Source organism: Melanerpes formicivorus, unplaced genomic scaffold (genome assembly GCF_026170545.1).
Source record: "Melanerpes formicivorus ecotype bairdi unplaced genomic scaffold, bMelFor1.0.p_v2 SCAF_45, whole genome shotgun sequence".
In the NCBI taxonomy this organism is placed as follows: domain Eukaryota; kingdom Metazoa; phylum Chordata; class Aves; order Piciformes; family Picidae; genus Melanerpes; species Melanerpes formicivorus.
In genome coordinates this window covers 4,097,617-4,119,475 of record NW_027142397.1, presented here as the reverse complement: position 1 = coordinate 4,119,475, position 21,859 = coordinate 4,097,617, and the positions used below count along the sequence as shown (strand labels likewise).

Below are 21,859 nucleotides of genomic sequence, written 5' to 3'. Positions count from 1 at the left end.
GCCAGACGCCGGTTCCGCTCCTCCTCCCTCCCCGGCAGCCGCAGTTCCTCAGCACCCGGTCTCGGTTGCCGTCCCCTCACCGCTCCCGTCCCGCCGCAGGCCGCCGCCGCTCGGTTGCGCGGTGCGCGCAGGGCCGTTGCCAGGAGGCACCGGCGGGGGCGGTTGGGGCCAACGCGGGACGCGATACACGACCCCTGCCTCCCGCTCCCCTCCGGGGGTCCCTGGCCTGGGGGCGTGGGGTAAGTGCCCTGGGGGCTGGGCACTGCCCGGGGCGTTGAGTGCAGCTGGTGAACGAAGTGCGGCAAAGCGACACTGGAAGCACACAGAACACCAATACACCCAGCGGGGAGCAGGCTGGGGCGTCCCAAGATCGAGTGTTGCAACACCAGCATCACCACCTCTTCCTGACCTGGACACGATGGCACCCACGGGGACCACTGGTGTCACCCATGGGGATCACCAGCATCACCCACCACGGCTCTAATTCTGTGGGCATCATGATTTAAATCACTGACCTGAGCACTTCAGTAAGGTCTCCCCCTTAAAAAATAAATAAATAAATATAAACCCCATAATTATTAAAGGGCATCAAACCAGGCAGAAAAGGTTGGAGTCAAACCCATGTTCTGGCAGCCTGAGCCACGTCACCTCTTCCAGTATGCCCCCCCAGCTCCCACCCACCTCCGCTCAAGATCAGCACCTCCGTCTCCATCCGCTCCCGTGGGGCACGGCTTTTGGGGGTAAATCAAAAGAAAAGATCACAGCTGCATTTCAAAAAAAAATTTATTATTATTGTTTTTTTTCCTCAAATGAATACGGTTGGTTTACAATACACCCAGCTTGATGGTATCTAAAGCCAGTAGAGATCTGATGACTGCCGTGTATTATACACAGTCGTACAGAAGGTTACAGATGCCTAACGAGAGGGAAGGAACAAGTGAAGGAAGTTGACATTTTACTGTGCTGGAAAGAAAGCAACTCTTGCAACAGGTAGAAAATTTTGGCAAGAACAATTTTGTCTGGAAAGGGAGAAGGGGCAGAGGACACCGCTTCTGCTTAGCAAGTACATCTCAAAACACACCACACATGGTTCCCCCTCCCACCCCACATGGTTGCAGCCCACATCCGTAATACAAAGAGGCACACATGGTCAAGATGGTTAAGTAAAAATAAAGGCTTTGCCCAGTTTGTTTGCCATCCATCTACGATCTGTTTGTGCAATGTCTCGAGTCACAGCTCTGCTTGATTCTTGAAACAATTCCCTTTTGCTTTGGAAACCCCCTTCCCCCCTCAATACCTTCATGGTGGGAACACGCTCAGGTTCCTTCTTAAGCAACGGTAACACCAAAACAAGGGGAGCAGTTACCAGCATGTGAGAAAGAGCAAGATTGTAGAGGTAGGAGGGAATCTCAACCCCCCCCGACTGGTTTATCAAGAGTTTTATTGTGAAAAGGAATCCCAAACAGCACAATGTGGTGGGGTTTTATTTCAATTTAAACATATGGTATCAAATGTATATGCACAACATCACCTCCAGCAGGCTCCTGAACCAACACAGCTTGGTCACTGCCAGTGTCCACGGCACATGCGATGCCACCTTCTCCTCAAATGGTAATACCCACACTGGCTCATCACAGAATGCTACCCATTACTGTGAAAGCTTTAAATACCTGCTGGTAAGGATCTTAAACTATGATCAAACACCTCCAGGCCACACCACCAGCCTAGATGTTTATTTTCCCCCACACAAGAACCAACATGATTTATCCACCAACAGGCTACCTAGGGACGCTTAACTGCTCACACCACGGGAAGAGACAAGAATAAAACAGCCAGGAGGAACCCTGTGAGCAGAAGCGCATCACCCAGCCTGTGAAAAGCAAGATCCACACTCCAGTGTCCCTGGTCATGGCAGGAGGGGCTGGGCAATGGGTCTGTAAAAGGAACATTTTGGACCACAAACGTGTTCTGCCAACCCTATTGCTAATGCTGGACCTGTCTGTTCCAAGCTGCCTGCAAAACAGACACAAAATGCAACCTTCTAGAAGCAGGTTTCCCTACAGGAAAACAACATCAAGTTGTCTCATGGTTGAGATTCAACACCGAAAACTGCAGAAATGAGACCACTTGGCTGAAAAATCAGAAATCAAGTCCAGAGAATACTAAAAACTACAGCCACAGGAGGAAAGTGATGGACGAAACCGTGCGCCCCAAAGAAGCTTTCTTCACCTCTAAGCTGCCAGAAGGCAAACTTCAGGTCTAGCAGGCTTCCTCTCAGGTTTTTTTTTGGGAGGGGTTTTCCTCCCCAGTTTAAGAGCCCTGCTCTAGCTTCTGCTTTGCTGGCACGCCATCAGGTTCAAAACCTTCCGAAGGGTCTTTACGCTGAGCGCTGCTCCAGTGGGTAGCACTTTGCTGTACGTCTGAGTGAACACTAACTGGCAAGACAGGGATTTTTCTATCAAAGGAACTGCTTTTGAATATGTTTAAGAGATTTGCAAGTGTAAGCGTAATAAAAGTTTATTAGTAACTATTTTAATAGCTTATTTTTGCACACCTGTACTCAAAAATGGGCTGTGGACCCATGATTTGTGGGCTAGCGTAGCCCTGAACTCAACACACAGTCACATTTTTCTGTGTTGCTAGATAGTATTACAGTAGGTATTCATTTTCCAACTGCCAAATGTGTTTAGAAGACCTACAGAATCCTCAGCAATGGAGAAAACAACCAACCCCTTCCATTTAAATAAACTTGCCCTCCGACATTCTCTTTTGCAATAAATGGATTACCTTAAAAGAAAGCAACAGGTAAACATCGTGGGACCAGCCCCAACAGCTTTCCTCAGGCAGAGCTGGGATGAGGTGCAAGTGAGGAGCAGGGGCTCGTGGCAGACAGGCTCCAGAGCTGTAGTAAGTGGAAATGCAAACGTGCAAGGAGGTGCACAGGTTTGTCAGCACTTCCACAGCGTGCTTCACCCACCCAGCAGCTGGCTCTCGTAAGGCGATGTGAATCATCACAAACATTTGCTAGATGGGGTGAAAAAGGAGGCAGAATCAAGTAGCCAAGGTCAGAGAGGGAACCCATTTCAGAGCCAGCAGTGAGACCAGAGTTCCTGGCTGGATGATTCTTCAGTATCTCAAAACCACATAAAATACAACCTAACTGAGAAGCTCTTCCACTGCGGTCTGAAAATCCACTTTTAGCGGAATTAAGAACAAACTAGCCCCTAAGGACACAGCTGCCTCCTTCTGCACAGCACACAGCCTTCACCCTACCACTACCTTGATACCACAGCTCAGGGAAGATCTCTTCCCTGGTACCACTCTGCTGACTCCTTCCATACCCAAGAGACTGCATGATCTTGGACGCACACATCACTCCCCTCGGCTGCTGGCAAACAGGTTCCCGAGGCATCACCTGTGATGTTTCATCCTCACCTCCACATTCTCACTGAACCAAAGCTCTGCACTACTCCCCAACATCCACTGAACAACATTCTTCATCTCCTGACAGCCACCTGACAGGGCAGGGGGGGAAGAAGCAGTGAAGTGTATGGAAAGCTGCAGGAGCACAGCACACAGTGAAGACATCACTGGACAGGCAACATTCAAATAAAGGCAGAATTAATGATTCTCATTAGACAGAGAAATAGAAGCAAGGTTAAATTCATTAAAAAAAACCTGCAAGTCTCCCAGGAAGTTTATTTGATGCCATTAACTCTCCAGAAACACTATTTTAAAAGCTTCTCCTCTCTGATTAGTTCTAGTTCACAAATAATTCAGGGCTCTCTTGAAGTAATTCAACACAAAACTAACTCCATTCTGACCAAGGACTTCAAAGCCTTAAAAAACAACTCAATGAAACCACTAACCATATCACCAATGCAAACACTAGTTTGCCAGCTCTGTTCCTGATCAGAAAAAGGCACATGCTTGCTCTCAACGAGTCCAAGTCTGACACAAACAGCTCAGGACACCTAAGCTAATGTCCGACCCTTCCCATCAAGCTCCCTGAAGGGCTTGAACTCACCACGGCTTACCTGGCACCCACCCAACTCCCAGCCCAACCCACTCAACTCCCAAACCAGACCTTTATTTCCACAGACAACTGCTTTCATCACCATGGCACTCCCACCACCCCTCACATCCAGAGCTGATTTACCTTCCACACAGCTCAACGTGGCTCATTCTATAGGCAGCAGAAGGAGAGTGATCCTGCCTAAGGGAACAGGGAGGTAGGTAAGAGCTGAGGAAGAGCAGAGCAACTGTAGTGCTACAGCAAAATTAACTCTACAACTGCCTGCTGCTGCTGTTCTCGGTAGCCAGGCACACTTCAGTGTGGACTGTGGGAAAACTGCAACCAGAAATCTCTTGGAGCATCTGTGTTTGATGGAGGGCTCAGATATTGCTCACAAACCCCCTTGGCTCCATTGTTTCATATAGCACCGATCTACTTGAACTTGTAGCTGTTTGACCAAGTAAGGTAGCTTCAAGGTTTTAATACAAAACAGTTTATCTGTACAGCTATTACAGGTCCGTTTGGGAGGGGAACAGGCACTCTGAAAAGACAGGAAAATGCTTCCCCCCCACCATGCTCCATGCATCAGTTTCTGAAGTAGTCATGGGGAGGTCTTTTTGGGTAGGCTGTGGATACAGGTTCATGAGGCTCTAGCAGCATGAGAGTTTATCATCAGTATATTCAGCTTTTTCAATATGAAGACAAGTTTCCTCCTTGGGTTTTATAGAGCTTCCTACTATGGGTTTAACAGCCCAGACACCACTTCCCCTCCTCCTAAAACACAGCTGGGTCAGTTCGGCTTTAGGACTAATCCCAGCACAATTCATTCTGAGTGGCATCAATTAGAGCAAATCCTGAAACTGTCAGGAAGGAGGAGGAAGAAGAATCCAAAACTCTCCACATCTGGTTGTTTTTTTTTGGTTTGTTGTTTGTTTGTTTGGTTTTTTTGGTGATGTATTTGTCCTGTGAAGACTTCAAGTGCCTACATCTTCAGTGGTTTATTAGCTTGCATTTAAATCGGACCATGCACCCTCCAAGGAATGCAATCACACAGCACATTTCTGCTGTAATTCAACCCACGACTGCCTCAGCTCATCATCACCACTGCAAGACTTCTAGGAAGAGATCTGTGCCCAACAAACCAGCATCCTCAGCTACGAGTTCATTTCTTTTGGTAGAAGAGGCAGCAGCTTCCTTCAGAGTCTCAACAGCTTCAGTATTAGCTAAATAGAGATAGAAAATGAACTGGGAAGATGGAAAGTATTGCTGCAAACAAGCTGATGGTACAAGATTTTTGGCCCTTTTTGGTCTACAAGGTAAAAATGCTTACTACTAAAAGGGACACAAGACAGTTTTGGCTCAGAATTTAGACTGAAAACATGCTCTCTAAATCCTAGCCTAGGAACATTAAGAAATCAGGGATATAAAACCATTTCACATTGGTGCAAGCTGAAAGTCCAACAAAGTGGCATTGATAAGAAAGTTGGTAGCTAACTACCAGAGACATCAGTTCACTTTAAACTGGATCAGAAGCAGCTACACAGCAAAAAGGTCCTTGACTCACAGGCAACCTGAAATGCTGAAATAATCCAACAGCATCCCTTCCAACACAGAGGGGTGGGCAGCTCCAGACAGCGTCCCTGCCCCACTGGGGGGTACCCTCAATAGTTTGCTGATTGTGCCCAAATGTTTTGGAAAGCTCTGCTTGCTCCTAGAAAAAAAAAACCTCTGGACACAAGCTTATCTATTCCTGCCAAGACACCACCTGCAATTCAAGTGGGAGTTTTGCACTTAAGCTCCTGATATTCCAAAATATCCTGACTGACATGAAGTTATTCCACACCTTCAATGTCCAACACTGTATGAACAGCAGGAAAATGAACACAAAAGTCACTTCAGTTTGAAAGGAAGAAGGTACCAGTTAAAGCAGTCTGTGCTTGCTGAGCTGTTTCAGTCAGGCAGGTGATTAGGCAGGGCTGACTTTGGAGAAGAACCCCAAAACATTCAGAAACTTCTCCCTCCCACCCCATTAGAAAACAAGTGTTAAAAGCAACACACAGACCAGACACACAGAGCTATGAGCTGCACACAGATCACTGATAAATATACAGAAACACCACGATAAGGGACAAGGTTCATCATGAAAGAAAAAACGTCCTACATCTGCTATTAAGACCTTTACACAACTGAAAGTGTGGATTGTTTTTTTTTTGCAGGCATGTGCAAGCACATTACAGTGTAATCAAAGCAGAACTTTGCTATTATTATTACTTTATGCAGCATTACAAGGTTACTGAGGTGCAGTGTTTAATAGTCTAGTCTACAGCTTTTCCTGACCCAGAGGAATGCTCACCAAACCCACCATGGACCCTCTTCTCTCCAGCCCTTGGAGCAGGGTAGTATCCCCTACCCCACCAAGCTGCTCTCATCCAGAGTTATCAAAGCTCCCAGTTTGGAATGACAAATCCCACTGATGCAGGCACATCCTTCCTTCAGCAACAGAAGCCACCTGAGGTCTGTTCACAGCAGGACTGGCCAGCTCCTAACCTTCAGATAGCTATGTTTGTCCATTTCATCTATGGGAGCTTGCTACACCCCAGAGATGACATCCTTCAGTCCAGTAGCTACGGATTCCCTTTCAGCACTCATCACATCACCCCGAGAGTCCTGTGCTGTGGCTTCTCCTCCAACCCCCAGCCCCCCTCAATGTGAAGGGGTAAATTGCATTGACTAAATCCAAGCCAGTCCTAGCCTACCAGCTGAATTTGGTGATCACTCCTCAACGCCTCTCCCTCCAAATGGAAACACCTTCCTCATTATTCTTGGTCCTGACTCAGAGAAGCTGATGCTTGAAAGTACCTGAAAGATACCATCAAACACTTGGCATTTTCAATAAATTATCTTAGATTTTCAGCCACGTACAACTGGAAAATAAAAATCTACAGCACCATCTTCTAAAAAGGCACTTTCTGAGGACAGTCTTGCTTAAAAGTAAAAAATAAAAGTCACTCCAAGTTTTCAACAGTGGAACTGATTTGTTTTGAAAGGACCCTTTTGTTAACTACCCGTGTTAGGTGAGGGGGCACCTCAGACAAGACCTGAAAGGCCAGGGCAGGTGGGGTGGGAAGCAGGTGGGAGCCTCCCATCCACACCTTTGTTTCTGTCAAACGGATGCTTCGGCATTTTCCCTCGCTAGCCTCTCCCCCCGGGATTCCTTCCCCTCCAAGTGCACCTTTGTCTACTGAGGGACAACAGTTTGGTTTTTGGTTTAGTGTCATAGAGATCAGGATTCTTGAGACTCTGCTAGGGAGGTAAAATGTAGGATTCTGTACCCATTGCGTTCAAACCTCAACTACTGCAAGTACAAAATCTTCTACTAGCAGAAAGCCCTCTGTTAGCTCAACTCTTACCACTGCCTGCTCAGGTTCACACAAAAGCATGAGGGAACTGGCTAAGCAAAGTTCTACCTAACATGTGCTGAAACAACAAACCATATCCTGACACCCAGCATCAACCTGAAGTACCATCTTTGGGTAGAACAGATGGACAAGAATCATTCCCTTTGACATCCTGACGGGTTTCTTCCCTAGATCCAAACAACCTGCCAATGGCAGCCACCAAAATTCCCCAGCACTGAAGGGACAGAGGATCTGCCTGATGTGACCAGAGGCTATCATGGCCACTTAGAAATTAGCAAACTCTAAAAACTGGATTTATAGCTTCCATGCAATCTGAGCTTTCAATTCCTTGGTTACAAAAAGTGCTTCAAGCAAGGTTCTAAACCCTCAGTTCACAAAACAGGGAAAATACCAAAAAGAGGACAAGATATGAAGTGTTAAAACAATAGTTAAAAAAAGGCCTCAAGCTTTTTTTTTAAGTCTAGGCTGAGCTTGGAATTTCACCAGAGTGGACTTCAAGACTAGTAGAAAACCAGTATTTGCAGCTGGAATTTGTACAGAAGATGACTACCTGGTGTCTCACATGGATCATTTCAAGGACAAAACTTTATACATGAAGAGGGGAACAGTTTAGGACCAAAAGCATCTTGAAATCATTTGGTTGATAACTTCCAGAAAGCCATTTTACTCCTGAAAACCATTTCTGTGGCCGAGCTTCCAAAAGGATGCCAGACTGAAGCCTATAAAAATAACTGTTGGCTGCATTTAACCAGATCCCACACTGACCAGTAAGTAACACAGCGATCCTGAGTAAAATGCCCACGGCTCAAGTGCCCTACAAAGAAAAATCTGCTACTTACAGTGCAGTCAGTCACTCTGGCAGCAGATGTTGCAATGCCTCAACTACAGAAGGTTCTAACTTCTCTCCAAACCTGGACCTAGGAGTTGCCAGGTTTCGACAAGGCTTTCGGCTGGGCTGGGAGCGGCCCCGGGAGCAGCTCCGGCTGCTGGCACCGAAGCAGGGCCACAGCTGCAGGTCCCTGCGGCCGATAGCGGACAGCTGCTCCTCGCCCAGCCCTGTGTGTGTGCTCCGACCACGGGAGCAATTAGTGGCACTTGTTAATTACAAGCGAGGTCTTGGTGAAGTCAACTGGTACAGCGGCTTGGGAGCCAGGAACTGATTTCCTAGGCAGGCATAAAAGAAGAGGCCAGCGGATCTGCACGGGCAGCACGAGTGCCAGCCTTTGCCCACGTCCCTCTTTGGACTATATACAGCCAGCTCCCAACAGAAAGGTGGGGGGAGGGATCCGGTATGCCAAGATTTCCCCAAACAGCACATAAAATTTGAGAGATTATTATTATTATTAACTTTTTTTTTTTCCTTTTTTTTTTTCTCTTTTCTTTTTTTTTTTCCCTTTTTTTTGTTTCTTTTTTTTTTTTTCTTAAAGGAGAGCAGGTACAAAAATAAAAGAAATCCATATACTCTGAAAATAGACTGGAAACTGCCACCACGGATGAGGTACCATTTAATCCCAACCCCCCTCCCCCAAACCCCACCCCCGCCCCCCCGCCCCAAAAAACTGCAAACATCAAAATATATGTTTTTAAAACAAAAGGAAGAATATCTGGCTATTTAATCTCCATTAAAATGACAGCACCCTTTGTTAACAACTTGATATTTCACACCATTGATTTCTCTCTTGAAGGAGGGGAAAAAAGAAAGGAAAAGAAGAAAAAAGGGGGGGGGGGGGGGGGAGGGAGGAAATAAACCGACAAAAAGAAACCCAAGACATCTAACTAACCTTGATTCCTTGCTTATCTCCTCATTCCTTAGTGCAGCAATTGTCCATCTCCTTTCAAATAAATATAGCAGCTACAGCATCATCACCGTGTGGCCCTCACAACTCGAAATACAAAGAAGTAAATCGGCACTTGACGTAGAGGAATTTGCCAAAACAACCAAGAGGAGAGATTAAAACATCCAAATACTCTTCACATGAAAACCAGGGTTTTCTTTTAAAACAAACAAAAACAGAAAAGAAAAAAAACAAAAAGCAGGAATTCACTTTTCCCCAAGGAAGTTTCTTTCATTTCTTTCTTTCTTTCTTCATTTTTTGGGGTGCGAGCAAGCGAGCGAAGCTTCTCCAAGCGGTCGCTGAGCGTGGGCAGGGTGAGAAGCGTACGGCGGCGTGGGAAGGGAGTGCTAAAGGAGGGTTTATAAAAAGGAATTTTTCAGCTGAATGCCAGAAATCTACTAGAAGTTTTTCTTTTTTTTTTTTTCCTTGTAAAAGAGTTGGGAGGTTTGGTTGTTATTTTAGTCCTAAAAAAAAATAAATTAAAGCCGAAAAGTCTCTACTTGAAAACAGTTTTCCCGTGGGGACAAAAGAAGAAAAAGCCTGACCCCTGATCTTGGGTATTTCCAGGGACAGGGCTTCGACCACATCCCTGGGCAACCTGTTCCAGGATTTTACCACCCTCATAGCAAAGAGCTTCCTCCTAATGTCCAACCTAAATCTACACTGCTCCAGTTTCTTTCATAAACAGAACTAACAGCTAGAGAGCTTCTAAGAGAAAACTGGCAGGTCACAAACCAGGGAGAACATCCGAGAGACGTATTTGGGAAGCACCCTGCTGGGATTCCTTCGTTCCCCAACCTCCCTGCAGCAGGTTTCTGTGAGGGGCAAGCAGATGAAGAAGCTGAAGAGCGTGGCTGGGTCCATTCAGCCAACATAGGCTCATGACTCTCCGGAGACCCCTGTCAGACATGGTGGGGACTGCTGAGCTGTCCTCATCACACTTCCACCTCCTCCTCTAAGGGACCCCCTGAGCCAGCAGCCAGCTGGCCACTGTCACCACTATTTCCAGTGCAGTTGTGACTTGCAAAGTTAGTATTTATGTTATCTTCCTCAATCCTGGGAGATAAGATTTGTCTGTACAGGGAGTGGTTAGTAAAGCTCTGTGGGAGTGTTGTCAACAGCACTATGGACATCTCAGTACAACAAACAAATGCACAAAATACAGTACTTTGTCTTCTGGCAGAAAAAAAAAAGGTGGGGGGGAAGGGGAAAGATTCATGCCTGTTGAAGCAAAATGGGCTCAGATTTTAGGCTCAAAATACAGTATCTTGGCAAACAGGGGGTTTCAGGAGAGAGGAGCTAAGCTACCGATGCTGACCCGCTGGTTTTCATGTGGAGAGCAGGTGGAGGTCAGGAGGGCTGGGATAACAGCAATGCCCATACAAACTATCTGCAGTATATATTCTATGAACCAGTGCAAATAAAAACAGTCAAAAAATGCAGTTCACGAGTTTACAAAGTGCAAAACTCCCCAGTCCCCCCCTCACTGAATAAATGCTCGTCTCTGACATCTTAAATATTGGGTTTACCTTTAAAGTGGAATGAAAGAGAGTCCCATTCATCTGTTTCACATTTCAGTGATTTAACACGTTAGAACTATCCCAGCCCTCTTTATTTGCAAAGTGAAATGAAGTTACCAATAACTTAATTTTAAAAGGAAAGTCATCACCAAAGAGGAAAAAAAAAAGCCTTAAAACTCTTAGTAACCCCAGACATTGTTTTTTACTGATGTCAAGTAGGTTTAACTGAGCATGTAAAAACTTGGATCTTAATTAAAAAACAAAACCCAACCCCAACCCTTTCTGTTTCACTCAGACATCCTCTGCCTTTCAAAGCCAAAAACATGGCAAATTCCTTTGTTAAATCACAAGTAAAGAAAAAATCAAAGATTCCTTCTGACTGAAAAAAAGAAAACCCCAAACAACTTTCCTTTCAAAATTAAGGCTTTTTAACTCTGTCCTTTTAAAACCGTGGAGGTGTCCATTCTCTCCCACAGCTAGTGGTACAAACACTGCTTCAGCACAGCTTCAATGGACACAGGTGGCGTGTGTGTGTGTTTGTTGGTTTGTTTTTTAACCTTTAGAACGCTTATTGCACTAAAAGATAGCAAAAACAAGTTGTCAGTTTGTATAAAACAAAGACACGGTTACACTTCTACAAAATAAAAAGTTGATGTTGACCATAATGTTCTGTAATAATTAAATTAAAGCATTATTATTACTCTAATAAATATCCAAGAAAACAAAAAAAAAAGGAAGCTAAAACATCCCAAAATAACAACACAACAACTCCAAAACACATCCATGTGACATCACATTAAGGTGTGAGAGGCAGCAAGTAAAGTAGCAGTTTGCTTTTGTTTTTTTCTCTCTCTTTATACCAAAAAAACAAAAAGCCTTAGCTCTAAAGTTTCAGTTCTGGTATTTACTAAGTGGAATCCCATCAAACATGGGACGTGACACGTGAAGCTTCAGGGTATTTCATTTGCCAGATAGAAGAGAATTGAAACTTTTGGACTAGGTAAAGCAGCAGCTTGAGTAAATTCAACTTGGCGGGGGGGGGGGGTGGTGTTCACTACTGCCTGGCCCAGGATACCACTGGCTTCTTTGCTTTGTGAAAGGGAACTATTGGAGCCTAGAACTCCAAAGCTGTGAGGAAAAGACACAAAGGCAGCAGTTGGCTAAATTCTGTTTAAATTCTTGGATCAGTGTGCAAAACATCTTCCTCCCCTTTCAGCTTTTCTCTGGCTAGTGCTGGGCATTCAAACGTGCTGGGATGTGTTCACATTTGAATGCTTGATGGCAATACTGAGAGGAAAAAAAAACCAACACCTCCTCCCCACAGTGGGGGTAAAAACGAAAACTGCTTATTTTTTGCACACTTCTCCCCCCCAAACAATCCCTGTGATTGCTCCTACAAAAGGAAATTTGCCCTCTTTTTGGGGTTTTTTTGTGTGGTTTTTTTTACTTTACCATGATGTTTTCCTTTGTGAAGAGAGTTGTGCTGCCAAGCAACTTGAGGTAAAGGCATTAAAAGGGTTTTTAAACTAGGAGAAAAACAAAAAAACAAACCCCAAATGAAATAAAAGAAACCAATGATGATGGCAATGCTTCTGTGCCAAAAAAAAAAACCCAAGACAAACCCAAACAAAAAAAAGCAGTTGGCTGGTTTCATATTGCATAATAGTGCCGTGTTCCTCGATGAAGTAAACAATCTTCCTCGTGTCAATTTAAGGGTTAAGCCTCTCAAACCCCTGCCCCAGTGTCAGCTTTTCGGAGGCACACCCCATAAACCAACCCCACTGGAAAAAACATACATTGTATGTGGCTTAAATTGTTCAGTTCTTCCTCCTCTCGCTGAGTGATGCTCCCATCTTAGTGACTTTAAGCGAAGTACATCGTGCGTAAGGTGTCTTGGTGAATCTGTACGGCCTTCGCCAGGGCCTGCGGGTCTCTGCCGTTGCTCTGTCCTGAAACATGGCTTCCTTCAGCACTGCCAGAGAGACAGGGGTAAAGCAGGGCTGTAAATCACAGAGTGTGTAGGGTTGGAAGGCAACCTTCAAAGGGTGTCTTGTCCAATTCCCCCTGCAGTCAGCAGGGACGTCTCCAACTAGAGCAGGCTGCCCAGGGCCACATTGAGTCTGATCTTGAATGTCTTCAAGGGACAGGGCCTTGACCACACCTCTGGACAACCTATTCCAGTGTTTGACCACCCTCACAGTGAAGAACTTATTTGTATTGTCCAACCCTGCTCCAGTGTCATCCACCACCCCATTCCTGTCACCAGAGGCCCTTCTAAACAGTCCCTCCCCAGCCTTCCTGTAAGTCCCCTTCAGATAGGGAAATGCAGCTCTAAGTTCTCCCCAGAGCCTTCTCTTCTCCAGGGGGAACAACCCCATCTCTCTCAGCCTGTCCTCACAGAAGAGGTACTCCAGCCCTCTGATCATCTTTGCAGCCCTCCTCTGGACCCACTTCAGCATGTCCATGTTCATCAAAAAGCCACTCTGACGTCTCTTCAACGCTTAGGAGAGCACCATGGCAACACTAATAGAATGGTATACTGAAAAAGAAGTATCTACTTCTCTGCTTATCCACCAACCTCAAGGCTTCTGACAAATCCCTTCACCTCAGCTGCTCAGTTTGTTCATCTATAAATCAGCCTGTTACAAATATACTGATGGCTTGAAAGTTATAAAGTACTTCTGGTGTAGAAAGAGTTAGGTAAGTGGCAGGCACTTAACCTTTGCTTCATTCATGATTCCTCTAATTCTAAAGGAAAAAAAAAATCCCTAAATGCATGGCTTTCCTCCCTCAGAACACATCAAAGGATTAACAGAACATTGAAGTAAATGCATAGAATCATGGAATTGTTTTGATGGGAAAAAACCCTCTAAGACCATCAAGTCCAACCATCAACCCAACACCACTATGGCTATTAAGCCATGTCCTGAAGTGCCATGGCTACAGGTTTCTTGAACACCTCCAGGGATGGGGACTCCACCAGCTCCCTGGGCAGCCTGTTCCAATCCCTGACCACTCTTGCAGTGAAGAAATTGTTCATAATATCCAACCTAAACCTCCCTGGATGCAATTAAAACTCTCTTAATTTGAGTGTTACTCAGTTGAATCCCCCAACCCACCCCTGCCTGCCGCTGAGCAGCAGCTGTCAGGAACCATTATCTTAAGACTAGTCCCAGAGGGAAGCACATTAACTGCAAAATGAGCAGTAATTATCTCCAGTCAGATGGCTTTATACCTAACAATGGAGCAAAGACCAATGGGGACAGCAGACCTGAAGCTTCCATTGTCACTTACCTGTCGTGTTCTTTGTCCACAAGATGGTATCGTGCTCTAAATGCTACCAAGTGAGCATAATAGGCTGGTGCGGGGATAGACACCGACCGTGTGCAGCGCACATATGTGTGGCAGAGCTGGTAAGTCAGCAGCTGAAGTTCATCTGCAGTAAAACAGTTATCATCCCACAAAACATGATAGTGTGAGGGACGGCTGGTACCCTGAGAAGAAGGGAACAGCGATTCACTTATCTGGCTTTGCCAAGCAATCATCAATTTTTAAGCTCAGAAAGGGCCAGACTATCTTGTCTGAACTCCTACGTAACAGCAGCCAAAGAAAAGGCAGTTTTTATGGCAGCCCTAAATGTGTTTAATGATTAATAAGAAGCCCTAACATGCTTTACATGATTATATTACTGTAATTATTCTTGCCTGGAAAAAAACACCTTTGTGCCTTCTAGATACCCCTCAACAATCAAAATGTGCTTCCAACATGACTAAACCACCATTACACCACCTCTTAACTACCTTCAATTAAAACTGTTCCTCATCAAGACACATTTCCCAGAGATATAACTGCTTTTAACTCCTTCCAACCCCCTAGCAACTTAACTTAAGAGTATGAAGACCAGAAACAGCTCCAGCATTTCCAAAGTCCTACACAAGCCCAAACACTTCCTGACCTCCACACAATGTCCTACAACTTCAGGAGCTGCCTTGCTCTTCAGCTTATGCTGAGTCTGATTTGTACATGTCAAGGAGTGAAGGTTTCTCCCAGACACACACTTTCACCATCAGTACTTGAATGTTTCCTTATTAGGAAGAAGCTCTGAATACCAAGTACAGTTCTAAGGAACTCTTAAATGATTTGACTTGCACTTTGTAAGACACTGTTTTTAGAGGTAACGCTCCTTTTCCCTCCTAATTTCCCCTACAAAGAGTTAAATCTTGCAGGGTAACTGAATTAGGTCAATAGCTGTGTTTCAGCCTGGCAAGAAGTCTCTCCTTTTAAAAATACATCTATTTTAAAAGTATCAATTAACTTGAGACTTTTGTGGCTTGCTTTATGAAAAGCAATGAGCTGCAACTACATCTGGGATTTCTGCTTCAGTTTGGATTGAGACTATTTTTCACTTCCAAGTGGTCAAACCCCAGCTTGCCCAGCATAGAAACAGACAAGTAAGGGGAGAAAAGCAGCAGGAGATTTAACTCCTGAATAAAACCAAACTGGAGATCCCCACCCAACTTAACCAAACCCTGTGACAAAGTGGTCAGGCTCACAGGGTAAAAATGTAAAGAGTTTATTTCCCCCATTTTTAAGCCATGTTCTGGTACAATTTTTGTCATTAAGTTGACTCCACAGTGCTGCTGGCAATACCAGCACACTGCTGGATTTAATTTCCACAGCCTGTAATTCACCAGTCTGCATTTAGTCAGCAAATAAACATTGCCTTCAGTCCTCCAAACAGTTTACATTGGAGAGCTTGATTCCATGTTAATTTCATTGTGGTTCTAAATCATTAAAATAGCAAGTTTTCTTTTCAAAGGCACAAAGTAAGGTGGACTGTTTAAAATCAGCTTTAAGAAGTATCACTCACCATCAATGTAAGCTTTAAAGGGGTAGCAGAGAGCACCTCTTAAGCCACAATGTGATACCTGGGACAAAACTGAGCTACCTGACATTCCTCTACTAATTAACTGTCTGCAAACAGAAGTGGCACAAAAGAGAGAAAGCCAACATGTCCTAAATCCACAGTTACTTACACAGAAACAGCCATACCTGTATTCCAGCATGGCTACAGAGGTAAAAATCAAACTCATATGGATGTGTGATATCTGTGTCTACAGTTGTGCCAGCCGGAATATTGCCGCTTCGTCCAACCTAGGGGAAAGGCCTCGTTAGAAAGTGCAGCTGAAAGATCTCTACAGACTTCAGCTGTAATTACAAACACAAGTTCTGTTCAAGACATGCCAGGTGTCAGTGAACTGCCTCGGTCCTTTTGTCTGTGCAGCAGCCAAGGATGTTCACAGAATGGCTCAGGTTGGATGGGACCTCAGAGATCACCTGCTCCAACCTCCCCACCACAGCAGGGACAGCTTTCAACTAGACTGGGCTACTCAAGGCCTCACCCAGCCTGGCCTTGAACACCCCCAGGGCAAAGGCAGCCACAAGCTCCCTGGGCAAACTGTTCAAGGGTCTCACCACCTTCCTACTGAAGAACTTCTTCCTAAGCTCCAGTCTAACTCTGCTCTGCCTCAGCTTCAAACCATTCCCCCTTGTCCTGTCTCTTGAGATCCTTATGTAAAGTCCCTCTGCAGCACTCCTGTAGGATCCCTTCAGGTACTGGAAGGCAGCTCTAAGGTCCCCCTGAAGTCTACTCTTGTGTAGGCTGAACACCCCCAGCTCCCTCAGCTTATCCTCATAGCAGAGATGTTCCAGATGTTCCAAGTTTGACAATGACACTCTATAGCTCCCCACCACCTCAACACAGAACATTGTGCTATCAATTCACCACCTTGCCTGAAGGCAAAGACAATCACATTTACTGAGAAGCATGTTCCCATAAGGTGCTCATTACCCTTTCTGTTCTGTCAGCACAGAACAATCGTGTGTGATGCCTTTTTTGCACCACTATGTAGGTGATTCCTGGCTGATAATCCTTCTCCAGGCTGATGCAGGCTTCTCGAATGGCCAGCAGCTCATAATACAAAACCTGCAAGAGTAAGAACAGAACAGGTTGGGTTTTCCTTCCATTGCCTTCTACACACAACACCAAGTAAATGCTTTGTAGTTAACACTATTAAGGGCAACTTTGCAACCCAATTAGGAAGTTCTTAGGGATAGGCTTTCTCAAAATCACCTTTAAGACCTCAATGATCTTAAAGGCCTTTCCCAACCAAAACAGTTCTTTGATTCTATATTCCAAGAGCTCTCCTTCCTAGACAGGAAAGAAGTTGCAACTTCTCTTACCCAGTGTCCTTAAGAAATTGTCTCCTTGAGTCTCAATTATTTTCAGATTCATAGAATGGTTTAGGTTGGGAGGGACCTTAAAGATCATCCAGTTCTAACCCCGCTGCCATCGCCAGGGACACCTTCCACTAGCCCAGGTTGCTCAAGGCTTCATCCAGCCTGGCCCTGAACACCTCCAGGGAGGGGGCATCCACACCTCCCTGGGCAACCTGTCCCAGTGTCTCACCACCCTCAGTGGTCTCAATACACTCAATCCAGTCTCAATCTCCCCTCTTGCAGCTCTGACCCATTCCCTCTTGTCTTATCACTATTTTGTAGTATCTTGGTGTCAACAAAGCAACTTAAGCAGCACAGCAATTGGATCAGGGGGACTGGGGTTAGTACAAAGCTACAGAGTCCTTCAAGAACGCCACAAAATGAACCAACCTGTCGAAACTGTCCTTCAGAGACCCCATCCCTGTAGAAGATGATACGTGTGGGCTTGAACCGTGTGGACTTGTAGAACTGGATGAGCAGCTCCCTCACCATGGAGGCAAGGTCTTGGATGATCTCCTGCCGGGGTCGCTGAACTCTCACCGTGGCACAGTACCGGCTTGGATGAGCATCCATACTACCTACAACCTTCAGGAGAAGATGACAGGAGTCAAGACTTCAAGATCAAAGCTGTTCCAAGACAAATGAAAAGAGTAAAAAAAGGCAAGAGCAGCAATTTTCAAGCAGAAGAGACTCACAGCAAACCAACCACCACAGGAATGTTTTTAACCACTGCTTGTAGTAGATGCAGATTTAACACCTCCAAGCACCCTGAAACACAGCTGCAGAATTTATCTGCCTTGGAGTCTTCTTTGTGGACAGCACTCATGTATCATCTTATAATCCAAGCAGACCTCTTTTTTTCCTTGAAGTTTTCTCACTTTTTACACAGAGAAACACTGCAGTTTGCCTTAGTGACTTTAAACACTTTGATCAATGCAAATTACAACACCAAGGAGACAAAATAAGGACTGACCAAGCATCCAACCACCACCTCCATCTCCTGGACTGTACCACTGCAAAAGCTGAGAGGTATCAAAACCATTCCTGCTAAACCAGGCCTTTAATTACATTGTTCTCCTTTAAAAACAGAAAAATGTTATCCTCTAACATCACAAAGCTGCATTATTGCCCTCAGAATGTTTCTGCAGAACTTTATGATTTAACAAAGTGCTGTTTTACCTTGATTATAAGTAAAAAATAAAGCCAAGGCAATGGCCTGAAGTATGAGGCTGTGTTTTAATTTCCAGGACATGATTTTTAACACCATTAGAAATGCATGCAAAGAGCTGGCAAAGATATCTGACACAGACATAGTCCATGTGTTGCATTTACTCTTGTAACATTTACCCAAGACCAAAACCACCCAACCCTAATTGAATAACACTTACAGCAGCAATGGAAGGCTTCTTTCCATCTCCAGCAGGAGGGTGAGTGACATCAGCTCCCAAAAAGATCACTGGCTGCTGGAACACAGAAGGTCTTCAAAAAGAAAAAAGTGCTAAGTCATGCTTGTAGGTGAAGAGTTGGTGCAAGGTCATTGCTTAGTCTAAGGGGGGGGGGGGGGTGTGCTTCTCTGTGCAAAGCTGCACAGAGAAACCTTCTCAGCAGGTAACTCTGGCCAAACCCTAACAATTGCAGCCTTTGTTACAAGCTGGGAGCTTCAAAACCAGCATAGTGGTCATAGATTCAAAGAATGGTTTGGGTTGGAAGGGATCTTAAAGATCATCCAGTTCCAACCCCCTGCCATCGCCAGGGACACCTTCCACTAGCCCAGGTTGCTCAAGGCTTCATCCAACCTGGCATTGAACACCTCCAGGGAGGAGGCATCCACAGCCTCCCTGGGCAACCTGTTCCAGTGTCTCACCACTCTCACTGTCAAGAATTTCTTCCTAATCCCCAGATCAAATCTGCTCACTTGGCCATGTGTAAATTTTGGGTGCTAAGGAGCAAAGGTAACCACATCTGGTAAAACAAACCCCAAATCAGTCTCCCCAGGGAGCCTTACCGTTGGTGAGGTACAAGGATGTTGTTGATTCCTCCTAGTTTAACATTAATCTTCAGGCACAGATTTGATAGGGTCTGTGGAGATGTTTTAATGACGTTCTTGACTTGAACACACTGCGTGGCCATCCCCAGAAGTGTATCTCCCACTCGCTTCACCTCCGCTGAGAAGCAAACACCAGGATACAACTTGAGGCTGCTTGAAATCCTCGCAGTATTTTGGTCTTAGTTTAACTCACATTCATTTCAATGTGCCTACCCCTGCAAAATAACTTCCAACCTACCTGCATGCCCAGACCTGCTTCCAATTCATTTTATCTTCAGACACAAAACTTTTGGTTTTCTAATGTCTGAAGAAATTCACAGAATTGTCAGGGTTGGAAAGGACCTCAAGGATCATCTGTTCCATGCCCCCTGCCACGGGCAGGGACACTTTCCACTACATCAGGTTGCCCAGAGCCACATCCAGCCTGGCCTTAAAAACTGCCAGGGATGTGGCTCCCACCACCTCCCTGGGCAACCTGTTCCAGTGTCTCACCACCCTTATGGTGAAGAACTTCTTTATAACACCTAATCTAGCTCTCCTCTAGCTTGGATCCATTCCCTCTAGTCCTAGGCACTACCCAACACCCTAAAAAGTCCCTCCACAGCTTTCTTGTAGGCCCACTTCAGATATTGGAAGGCCACAAAAAGGTCTCCTTGAAGCCTTCTCTTTTCCAAACTGAACAACCACAACTCTCTCAGCCCTCTGATCATCCTCATGGCCCTTCTCAGGACATGTTCCAGCACATCCATATTTTTCCTGTAATAGAGGTTCCAAAACTGGACACAGTACTCCAGGTGACAGGGTCCTTACATGCTGGGCAGTGAGTTTCTCAGGATACCTGACCAAACAGGCAAAGACAGAGGGTTTCCCTTACCATACACTGGGGTCTTCCCTGGCAGAATGACAATGATGAGCTGAAGCCCTGAATAGGTGTTCTTGAGGTGTCTGAACATGGGCTCCACACTGTCTGCTCCCTGGGCATATTTGCAGAAGCAGGGCTGGCCTTGGATGGGCATCCCGGCGTCCTTGGAGATCTTGCGCAGCTGGTCTGTGAAACCCCTGGAGAGGAGAAGCTCTTTGAATTTTGGCAGGACAACAGCACCCAACCACCAAAGCAGAAGGAGACAGAGAATGTCATTACTGAAAGGAAGATGGTTCCAAATAGAATGTAAAGCAGCATTTGAATCACATTCATCATGTGGAGCTACGTAACAGCTTTGAAGCACCACAGGCCAGAATGGGGCAAAAGAAAGAGTTTAGACAACTCTGGTTTTTCATTCAAGCCATCAGAAGGAACTACATAGAGAGCAGCAACATCAGAGGACCAAAACCCCACAGTATATCTAGGTACAGGGTTTGGTTGGAGCTTCCAGCAAGGATGGAAAGCAGCTTGGATTCTCTCCTTAACATCTTAGATTACTAAGCCCAGGTAAAGTGTTCATTACAAATCTTATATTCATCTTTCCACTAAGACAGGTTCATTAAGAGAACAGTCCAAAGCCTGAACCATGACATGCCTTACTTCAGTATTTCTTCTCTGCATTGTCTCTGTGTTGCAAAGCAAGCTATAGCCCACATTTTGATCTCAACCCCAGTGTGAAATTGCTTCCCTCTCATGTCCCACACTCCATGGCTTGGGGTTGCCACTGTTCGATTCTGTGGAAACAAAAGCAACAGAAATTCAAGTGAGTGAACAAGGCAGAGAAAGAGAGAGGGAGGGAGCCTGGGCAGCAAGGCAGAGAGAGAGGGAGCCTGGGCAGCAAGGCAAAGAGAGAGGGAGCCTGGGCAGCAAGGCAGAGAGGGAGGGAGCCTGGGCAGCAAGGCAGAGAGGGAGGGAGCCTGGGCAGCAAGGCAGAGAGAGGGAGCCTGGGCAGCAAGGCAGAGAGAGAGGGAGCCTGGGCAGCAAGGCAGAGAGAGAGGGAGCCTGGGCAGCAAGGCAGAGAGAGAGGGAGCCTGGGCAGCAAGGCAGAGGGAGGGAGAGAGCCTGGGCAGCAAGGCAGAGAGAGAGGGAGCCTGGGCAGCAAGGCAGAGAGAGAGGGAGCCTGGGCAGCAAGGCAGAGAGAGAGGGAGCCTGGGCAGCAAGGCAGAGAGAGAGGGAGCCTGGGCAGCAAGGCAGAGAGAGAGGGAGCCTGGGCAGCAAGGCAGAGAGAGAGGGAGTCTGGGCAGCAAGGCAGAGAGAGAGGGAGTCTGGGCAGCAAGGCAGAGAGAGGGAGAGAGCCTGGGCAGCAAGGCAGAGAGAGAGGGAGCCCGGGCAGCAAGGCAGAGAGGGAGAGAGCGTGGGCAGCAAGGCAAGGAGTCAGGGCAGCAAGGCAGAGTTTGCCTTTCAAACTGATCCCTGCATTGCACAGTACAAGTGAAGAGACCGAAATGATCAGCATGCACTGGAAATGAGTCTCCAAAAGAGAAGCAGAAAGCCAAAGCCTCACCCGCCCTCCGTACTGCAGCATGGGGGCTGGCAGCACGCGCCCCGTCACGTGAGCCATCTCGTCCCGCACTTTGAACTGGAACTCTTGAACAAATGGATCTGCATCATAGTTTGCACTTCTCACCTAAAAGAAGAGTTGTTCCACGTTACAGAAGTATCTAATTACTGACAGAGTGCTCAGGCATTGGAACAGCCTGCCCAAGGAGGGGGTAGAGCCCCCATCCCTGGAGGTGTTCAAAAAAGGAGTAGATGTGGCACTTTGGGACATGGTTTAGTGGTCATGGAAGTGTGTAAGACATTTCTGCATTAATGCCATTGA

The 21,859-nt window shown here is 45.9% G+C and overlaps 1 protein-coding gene across 1 annotated transcript in view; it reads right to left on the bottom strand.

Moving 5' to 3' along the window:
• Positions 1-765: 765 nt before the first annotated feature.
• The window catches only part of LOC137451659 (protein argonaute-3), a 42,700-nt gene continuing 21,606 nt past the window's right edge, over positions 766-21,859 (bottom strand). The window contains exons 10-19 of the mRNA XM_068159344.1: positions 21,542-21,664; positions 20,638-20,771; positions 19,990-20,174; positions 19,074-19,233; positions 18,457-18,547; positions 17,459-17,653; positions 16,641-16,775; positions 15,842-15,943; positions 14,084-14,283; positions 766-12,761 (exon numbers count right to left, since the gene is read on the bottom strand). Of these exons, the coding sequence (XP_068015445.1) occupies positions 12,653-12,761; positions 14,084-14,283; positions 15,842-15,943; positions 16,641-16,775; positions 17,459-17,653; positions 18,457-18,547; positions 19,074-19,233; positions 19,990-20,174; positions 20,638-20,771; positions 21,542-21,664 (1,434 nt within the window). The 3' untranslated portion in view covers positions 766-12,652. The remainder of the gene's footprint in view (positions 12,762-14,083; positions 14,284-15,841; positions 15,944-16,640; positions 16,776-17,458; positions 17,654-18,456; positions 18,548-19,073; positions 19,234-19,989; positions 20,175-20,637; positions 20,772-21,541; positions 21,665-21,859) is intronic.